This window comes from Amblyomma maculatum, chromosome 11, assembly GCF_055883805.1.
Source record: "Amblyomma maculatum isolate TAMU_Amacu chromosome 11, ASM5588380v1, whole genome shotgun sequence".
NCBI lineage: Eukaryota > Metazoa > Arthropoda > Arachnida > Ixodida > Ixodidae > Amblyomma > Amblyomma maculatum.
In genome coordinates, this window is record NC_139354.1 from 59833626 (window position 1) to 59843381 (window position 9756).

General features: G+C 43.2%; 1 protein-coding gene across 1 annotated transcript; it reads right to left on the reverse strand.

The window, feature by feature from the left end:
* Window positions 1-236: 236 nt before the first annotated feature.
* Window positions 237-6922, reverse strand: LOC146173913 (uncharacterized). Its single transcript, XM_084584144.1, has 3 exons — window positions 6233-6922; window positions 4455-5140; window positions 237-3023 (listed from the first exon to the last, which is right to left on the reverse strand). The coding sequence occupies exons 1-3, from the start codon at window positions 6339-6341 to the stop codon at window positions 2931-2933; spliced, it is 888 nt and encodes a 295-aa protein (XP_084440270.1). The 5' UTR covers window positions 6342-6922; the 3' UTR covers window positions 237-2930.
* Between the last annotated feature and the right edge of the window lie 2834 nt (window positions 6923-9756).

Consider the following 9756-nt stretch of genomic DNA (forward strand, 5'->3'; position numbering starts at 1 on the left):
GCTCTAAATATGCATGGAACCAAACTTTTCCTACATAACTTTCCTCTCACAAATGAGTTTTTTTGGAAAGGCTTGAAATTTTTATACATTTAGCTGAAACGTACAGGAAAAAGATGTCCTCGATGCAAACTGACCAAGCCCAATTATATCGAGACAACCTGCGTGCTAAATAAATCAGAGTAAGCTAAAACCTTCTGTTTAACTCGAATAGAAGAAAAACACAAGTGGAGTCTCAATCAGTGGTGATGAGTACGTTGTTTTATTATCACTCCAACAATCGCTCCTCTTGCCATACATGCGTTGCATATTCACGAGGGAGAAAATGAGAATTGCCAGGAGAATACCCACACCCTACGTGAACCAGGTCAGTTTCATTGTTGGCCTTGAGATGTAGATATGTATATACAACACAAGTGCAGAAGAATATGGTAGCTCAGCAGTGCCACTCCAAACACCACACAGTTGTGCTATCACTTCTAAACAAGCGGACCCCAAGCTGAAAACATCATTTGTACAAACTGGCACAACACACACCTTCTAATGCAGCTCTCTGTCTGACTATCGTCTTTGGCTGAAAGCTATAGCCAGAGAAAGATTATAAACCGTATAAACATGCGAAGTTCTATTTGCCAGAGCCTTTCGACAGTGCCCTGACCAGCACGTAGGATAATGTCACTAGCAACTAATGGATTAGCATTCAAACTACCTGGAAACAATAACATTTGGCTGCTACTTGACAGGTCCTCATAAATAACGGAACATCACACACTTGCATGTTTTGTCCACTAAGATAACAACGTAAGCCCACACATGTTGAAACAAAAAAAATTAAAAAGACCGACTTATGCTGGACAAGCCCAGTTGTCGCACCCACTGTTCTTTAGACTTTCGTATAAAATTATTATGACAACATAGGAAGTTGCATGCTTGCTGGATATGTGAGGCAAAAGGAGATGACTCAGACTCTGGGCTATTATCTATCTGGCATGCAGTTTAAAATATGGGGAAAGCAAAACCTCCTCAATATGAAAACCCACCATGCATTTAGCTATCCAGACTATGTTCCTGCAGTACTGTACACAATTCCCCTTCAAACAGGAATCCGCTTGTTCACACACGCATGCCCCAGAAAATGCCAGAAGGCTGCCACATATACTCAACACAACTTCAATACATTGGCTCTTGAAGCAAGTACACAAGATGGTTCCTTGGTATACTTTGAATTGTGCTTCAAAGTGTCCCCGTGACACAACAATCCAACTATAAGCGTGGCCAAACTGCAGCAGGCCGCTGGTGCTTTGTGAAAAAGACAACTGCTCACAGCTCGCAAGAGAACATTCTCTTCTTGGTTTAAAAAAAAAGCAGGGAATTGAGTTCATGGTGGGCTCAGTCATGTGGCAAATAAAAAAAGAAAAAAAAAAAGAGAAAACCCATACTATGCAGCTGCCAGAAACACTAAGTAGCAAAACTTGTGTGCCTAAAATATGCACTGATAAGCTGCATCATTTGTGACCACGAGGTCACATAACTACTACAATGTGCGTGATCAGCTTTGTCAGATAAGAGCCCCAAGTTTTAAAAGATTGCTACAACAATGAGCAGTCTAAATTAAAGTTCATCTGCACCCAAAATAGCGACTAAATACCAAGGAACTACTTTGACAATAAGCAGGGCAGCTGCTCTAGGTATGAAGGTAAATGCAGTTTTATGCAACAGCTAATGTGTGCGCCTACTTCAGCATAAAGAATAGGCTAGACAGACAAAAATACAATGAAACGCAAGAACGGAAAGTCATCACTGCCTACAAACAGCCCAAATGCCAGTGCACATAGAGTACTGCAACAGTAAATGTCAATAGCTGCTGGTTGGGCAGTCAGTGGAAATACATTCAAGTCACTCAACATGAAATCGCTTTTCCTTTCAGGGTCCCTTACAATGGTAGACTCATCATCTCAAACACCGGTAATGAACATGTTCTATCTCTATTTGTTGAGGCCTAAATCATAAACAGCAGTGAGCATAGCATCCGAGATGCTTGCGTCCAGAGATTCGCTCAAAGAGGTAAAGGAGAGGAAGCATTCAAAAGACCAGCAAAAATAAAAAGCACCTGGCTGGGTTTACAGCTGTAGGAGAATGAAGAACTAATGCTGGAAATAGGGGATATACTTCACAAACTTAATTACACTCTGCTCGTTCCACTTACTTCTGTCTGCCAATCTAGATGCTTGCCATGCCAATGAGCAGTCAGTACGGAGACATCATTCAAGCACGTCCAAACCAAGCAAAAAAAACTCAGGCAGTAGGAAGGAATATCACAATGAAAAATTGTGTGTCATACATCCCTGTTATCGACTCTATGACACTGTTACAATATGAACACCAGTTAAAGGCACCCACGTTCCAACATATAGTATATGTTTGCATTCTAAGCATTTGAAAAAAAATAATGTGTGCCTGTGCCTAAATGCTCATTTAATTTATCTCAAGACTAGGATATTTATAATGGCAAGAAACTCCCATTAAATGAACTGCTGGCATGTTTCATCTAAAGTTGCAATACTGTCCAGTGGAATTGTTACCACATCAATTCTGTACAGTTTCTGGAGTGCGTGCGACAATGAAAATACTGCTGTGCACTCCTTGGCACACCACATCTTAGTCCAGCATCAGCTTCTTCAGTTGTGCCCAGTTAATCTAAGTGATGGTCTAGGCACACATTATTAATGAAGCTTGGAAAATGTCAAACAGTTTATTCTCCTTCCCTAACAGCACAATTTTAAAATCCTAGTCAAATGCTGCATTTAAAAGACAACTTAAATACTTTCAGATCCACAGAAATTGGAAAGAGGAGCCTCATAACTGGCAGACCCCAATGCAGTCTCAAGCGTCACGAAGAAAAGTCTGCGACAAGGTAACGTGAGCTACCAACTTCATTTGTCGATACTTGCTATGCCCGTGCCAGTGCATTGCCATGGCCGTGATGTTATGCGGTTACTGTAGAGGCGAGCAACTTGCACAGAGCCCTGCGCAAATGGAAAAACGCATCCCAGAGCAAAAGCCACAATCAATCTTCAGAACATTCAGCAATGATGGATGCACTGTCACAGAGAATGAATGATGGCACAAGAGAAAAGTTCCAAGCTCTGAACATGCGCTAGGCAAAAGTAAAACCGCACCACCTGGTTTCAGCTAGCATATGCATTCGACTACAATTACCCTCGATGGCCACAAATAAATAAATCTCGAATAAACAGGTTTCATCAGGATAAACACCAGAATTTTATACCTCCCTAAATAAGTGGTTCTTACTAAATATAGAAAGCTAATCGTGCTCAAGAATGTGCTTCACAAGAACCTGTTCTTTAACTTAGTGTCTGAAACACACTTTGGGTTCTTTCCACAGTCAAATGAGAAATAAACGATGCCATGAAATGAAAACTCCCGCTATCAACAGAAATGGATGTTTTTAACGGCTCGATTTTACTGTCACGCCTTGACACTCGGGAGACAGCTACTGAGGAGAAGGCCTATGCCTCTTCTAGTTATTGAAATGTGTAAGCGATTCCATTCTTTAGGACAGAGTATGGTGATCATCTCAGCAGAACGTTCGTCGCAAAGCCATGGTGGACACAACAATATACAATAACAAGAATACCAAGAACTTCAATGCTTCATACCAAGTGCATGCCAAATCCAACTAGCAGCCCTTTCATCCTTTAAGAAAGATGCACTATTTTATTCAAGTTTTTGACCAACATACAATGAAAAGCATAAAAAACAGAATTAAACTACTAAAGAGTATTATTATCAAACATACAGCTATTAATTAAGCCCTGCAAATATTTCTTTAAGGAGAGATGCTATGACATCCTCTCATGTCTCACAGGATATGTGAGCCTTTTACTAATCAGAATGAAACAGCATGACAGTTGTAAAATTACTAAATGGAGCAATTATTCTTGACCACAATATTGCCGAACACTGCGCAATTTTGTGCAAAATGTAAATACGGACATCATTTACAATGAAAAAAAAAAGTAACGGCAGAGTAAAGTTCTACCAACTACCCAACCATGTTCTGAAGTATTTGGTAGGAATAATCTAATAGTAACTCTGACAGCTCACTAAAGAGGGTATAGTGAAAAGACCAATCACTCCTAATACATAGTTTAAAATAAGTAATACCTGAATGCTGCGAGCCTTCCCACCGCTCATAGAAATAAAGTTTATAGAATGGCAACGCTTTTATTTGCAAACTAAAATGTGACCACTTACCCTAGCTACTAACATTAAAATTTACCCTTTCAAGCTTTGCTTGAGTAATAAAATGTATTGAAATTCCTTAAGCATGCTTACTTCATGTGGATCCGTCTTGCCTTTGTAGCTCAACTATATCTACAACTAGCAGTCCCCAATCAGCTGTTCAAAATAAATAAATTTATGAACACACTCACCACAAACTTCCTCTTCAAGCCAGGTTCTTGACGGAAGTAAACCAAAGCATCACTTGGAAACCTCAGTAAGGGAGACTGCACCAACTCTATCTCAAATGGTTTCTCACAGTTCTCGTACAAAGTAACTTTTTCTGGTGTCAAGGTGACGCCAATCCAAGTCCATCCGTGAGACTTCTTCAATGCCCTAGACGAAGCCAGCTTGAACTTGACGTGCCGTACATCAGCAGAGTTCAAGTGGAAGGCTTCATCTCCATCATCACCTGTCTGCTCAACACCGTCCATTTCACTGATTTCGTCAGCAACGTCAAAGTCCCGCCTGCCTGCCACCTTCTCTGTGTCTTCATCTGACAAGGAAGTGTCGATGGAGTCTGGCACAGTGTACGAAAGCACAAAGCGACGGGTCCTGAAATTAATGGCGACCCTCACTAGTGGCGACATCTTTCCAGGCAGGTGGATGCTGAACAATGTGGCGACGCTGTGTCGGTTGGGCCGGGTAACAAAGATAGCAGACAAGGCCCCACTATTGGCTAAGTGGTTCCTGAAGCTTGACTCAGGCTCCAACGGTATCTGGACTGCATTCAAGCCCGAGAAGAGTCTCCATGCTGGAAGACTTTGGATGGGACCAGTAGTGCGGCCGACCCCCTTGTGCAGCGTACTGATGTTCAGCATCTTGAGGAGGTCCAACTCTGCAATGACAAAAATGCTGTAGTGTGAGTAAATGCAGTAAAAATAGGACTGAAATCTGCTCAAACAATGCCCATGAACGCTATAACACAGACTTGCATGAATAAACTGGCATCATAAAGTTGTAAAGAACAGTGGTATGTAACGTTAGGAAATTTTTCATTCCCATAAATGTTACAAATAATATGAAGCGCATTTTCTCGAATATTTCTTTAAGAGCAATCCCAAAATTTGCAAGAATAAAAATCAAGTCTGTTTCAGGGTCTTAATGAATGCTGATGTCTACGTTTATCCCATAGACTTAAGCTTGAAATTAATTTCTCCCAGAAAACACTGCATGACCCCCAGTAGATATGATACTAGGCTGAAATAAACGCGCGCAAAAGCAAAACAGAATACAATGAAACGCTTCTAGGTTGGTGAAAATATCGGTGAAAAAGATCACGATAAATATTGACATAACTTGCGCGGCTACCGAATTCGTTTGATTGACAAGAACAACGAGCTTCGAATTGTTTCCTCGCAGCACATATCCGACCCACCGTCCAATACAGTGCAAATTTACTGTTTGATCTAGTAAATCTAGTATCACAAGCGTATTTTGCGGGTGTGTGTACGTTAAAGGTACAACAAATGAACAAATGGCATTACGACCGAACGAGAAATACTGGCATATTTCCGGTTCTTTGCAGTGCGACGGTGGAGCGTCCATACTCCGCAACCCGGATTGTGCTACGTCTTTCGTATTTTAACTGAGCGCAGCGTGAACAGCAAAAAAATAAAAAAAATAATAATAATAATAATAACAGCAAAAACTTTTGTTACACGCGGTGCCCAGAACGCACGCCACTTGCCTCCCGGGGTAGATAGCTACTGCAGGAAAACAATAAAGGCAACGCCACGCTTGCACTTCTGAGCTAACCAAACTAAATGTAGGACTTTTCTCACGTACTCCCCAGCGGAGATAAATATCAGGTAAAGTGCTTCGTTCATAGCAGGCTGCATTAGACCTTGCATCGGTCATCGAACGACACCGCGCTGAGAGGCGCAAATGGAAGGCGCCGAAGGTTGACAAAAGAAAAACAAGCACATACCGATAGTTCCCGGCGGCACCTTGGTGCGGAACGCATCGCCAGATCCGGCAACGCAGGTCGATGCTAGGTTGACGAGAAGGGCCACGAAAACTTGTTTCACGTGCAACATTGCGACTCAGTGTCGATTCGAGCAGAAGCACGCTCAGAGCTAAACACAATCACAGCGAGTTCTTAAAGTCCTGATTGTCGAACGTTTCACTTGGTCCGGCGGCACCCGAGAGTGCGGCAGGGCGAATAGTACATCAGTTCCACGCGCGAAGCCGAAACTTGAGCGAAAACAGACCGCACGCTGAGGCGAAGCGGCCGGCCTGACAACAGCGTGTTCTCCCAAAGCGCCGAGGCGCTAATGATGGAAACAGTACGAGAGCGTCCCGGCCGGCTCAAGTGCTGGCACTGCTCCGAAGCGCTGTCTTGCCGCTCGGTCCTCGCTGCATCCAGCGGTCATATCCGTTGAGAACTACGCGCGTAGCTGACGACGTTCTTGAACCCATGTGCGGTGTTTCACAGACGCGAAGGACAGGCCTCGCCTTAAAGCGCCCTACAAGGAAACCTGCAACGACGACACACCGGCCGAGAAGGCTAACCACAGCAGTGAAGCGGCCGCACCGAACCGCTGCCCAACGACAACAAACCTCCTCCGTTTCCCCTTCACTCGCCTCTCTAAAAGAAAGTAAACAGCTATCAAAAAAAGCGCCCGGGACGCTTGCCCCGCGTCCGCGCATGCGTTCGGTGGAGCGTCGTGTTTCCGACCGCAGCGCCGGTCGATGAAAGTGGCGGGCGCCGAAAGTAGACCATCCTCTCACCTCCTCCTTTTTTCTACTCTCGCAGCAGCCCAGTTTGGGCAAGCGTGAAACCGGCCTGCCCGTGAGCGCCTTGCTCGGGACGTCATTCAAGGGCGCGACATTCGAAGCTCTTCTGGCGCGAGCCTCAGCCTTTCGGACACATGGAAGCCTGCATTTAACGAGAGGAATCAATAACTTATGAAGCCGGAAACAGGACTTAGGAGGGACCTCTTCAAGCCGACCTTGGCGATGCGATCTGTTTTCACAGTTCAATTAGCTATATCCATCTATGCTGTAGTCTTTTTCTTCTTCTTTTTTTTTTATGATGTTGTGCAGGGTACTGCGAATAGTATTTTACCTTACCGAAAAGAATACGAATCGAATATTTGGACTGATGTTCGCTACACTTGCGATTAATCCTACAAAACGAGCAATGGTGGGAAACACTGCGAGAAACAGCGGGGAATGTGGAGTTGGTTTTAGTTGTCTAATAGCGCGAATCTCAATTAAAGCGCCGCAGCACAAATTTAGTGTATTAACCTATTAGAATTACGTGGAACGTTTAGAAAGTTACCTTTCCTTATCAATAACGAAACAGAGCAAACATTGAGTATGTGAAACAGATGCTACGACATATTGGCCATGACCTCAGAGATCTGTCTTCAAGACAAGGTTTCTGAACTTTTGTAAGGTCTAGTATTAAGAGGTCATGTACAAGCATTGTGAACACTAACATGAATGAACCATGTAGAATTACTCGACCTTTCACATCTGGCCTACTGATTGCTGCTGGATAGTACGAACGCTGCTTTTTCCATCCGTCATCGAAGAGAAATTCCATAACAGCCTTATTCATACCTCCTGAAAATTATGCGGGAAGTATTAGAAAATTTTATAGCCCATTGGATTCGATTACGATAGTTCCGTAAAAACAGTATTTAATTAATTCGAATTATCAAGTACGAGTAAGCATTCGCCATTTGAAAATTTGGAACCTTCGCGCTTTACAATATATTTTTTTCTCTGCAATTTTCAATATAGACATGAATATCGCGTAGCGTGAAAATAGGCCATGGCGAAAAAGTTTTGCATAACAGCCTTATATCAGCCCATGCAAATAGGGCGCACATAGTGCATTGTGATCGTCGGATTTCGAGCTTGCCGGACGAAGAAGCGAAACCGCCTTTCTACATGACGCTGCTCTGTTTGATTTTGTGGGCACCAGAGCAATACTTGCGCTCTACATCCTCCTCACCTAACAACTCAGCGCCCAGTAGGACAGTACACTCGCCTACAGCTCACGAAAGAAACCGCAAGCAATCCCGGAAGGCGGCCTTCGAGACTATTGATGGGATTGCAGTCGGTCGACGCATTCACTGAACGTTTTTCATGGAACATAAGGCGTATGCTGCAAATGCATATAGCCTATCGTGCAGGCCAGACACTTTCAAGAAACAGGGCAATGCCTGGGTGACCCTCACCATAGTTGGTAACCGGGGTTTCTTAACGGGGACCTGTTTCTCAGTCAGATGGCGTGTGTCGCATCGAGTCTGTATTTCGGCTCTGTGTGCATGACATTCAAAAAGAACATGTGCTATACGGTTAGCTTATACCTTGAACCCATCGTAAAGTGGGTCATTACAAATGGCTGAACTTTTCGACGGCAACCTTTCTTCCAGTGAACCTTGTGGTGCGCCCTGATTCATTGAAATGATGAGTGAAGGATCGCTGATTCCCGCACCGTCATTTCAGTAACCATAATCCCGCGAGGGCACTGCGTTCACTGAACAATACGCACACGTTCGCTAAGATTTCGCCTTTGCTGTCAAATTGCAACTGATATAAATTGAAGTGCTCAATTCCTAAACACCAGGCATCGTGCTTTGTAGGGGTAGTTAAAAACAAAGCTCTATTTTCTCCAACGTCTTCTTATCATTTCCCGATGACTGATACTCAGTTACACAGTCTTTTTAGTTTGAAAACTTTAAAATTAAAACATCATGCAAAAGGATATACTCCACGAAGCTACGATAGACTCGAGAACCCTCTTTATTTTCTTTTTAATTCGATATTCTGGGCTCTCTTAACTTTTTTAGAAAGAAGGCCTATAATGTGAGTTTTGGGTCTATTTAAAAAAAATTCTGCTGAGGCACGGACTATAACTTGCCAGTGCACTATATCCGGACTATAACTTGCCCTTTTAGGAGCAGTAAAATATAAGGCAGTCCTTCGAAAATAAAATTTTATTAATAGTTAAACAAAGTCGCCCTATCAAGCCATATTCTTTTTCGAAGGGCATACACTATTTCTTCTGGCTAGTAGGGTGTGAGCGGACCTCGCGGAGTCCCCTCACAATTTCTCACTATATTTCCCTTCCATTATACACTCCCTACAGGCGCGATTTCGGGTGCTTAATACTTTTAGGTGTAATTTCATCTTGGTTCATACTGTGTTTGCAAACCTTTGACCATGTGACCCGTATACGTGGCCTTGACCAACTACATGGTACTGCTTTGGGCGGTTTAAGATGCCGAACACATGGTGAATGTGCCCACTAGCATGCCTTCGAGCAACTGATGGCCTTCTAAGTTTTTCGGTCTCTTTCTTCCGTGTGCGAATCATGAGTGCAGGGATCCCTTAAAAGTTAAATGCCATGAACTCGATGTACTAATGTTGCTTTCTGTACCACTGGCGAGTAACTTGCCTAGCTATCGTTTCATCGTTATTTGTCCTCAATAAATT

Bases quoted from the DNA above. Each gene is read 5' to 3' on its own strand.
- LOC146173913 (XM_084584144.1), bottom strand. From the start codon at position 6,341: ATGTTGCACGTGAAACAAGTTTTCGTGGCCCTTCTCGTCAACCTAGCA. The intron at 5,141-6,232 runs GTATGTGCTTGT...TTGTCATTGCAG, and splicing joins GGTGCCGCCGGGAACTATCG to AGTTGGACCTCCTCAAGATG. The intron at 3,024-4,454 runs GTGAGTGTGTTC...CCATTTGCGCAG, and splicing joins GCTTGAAGAGGAAGTTTGTG to GGCTCTGTGCAAGTTGCTCG.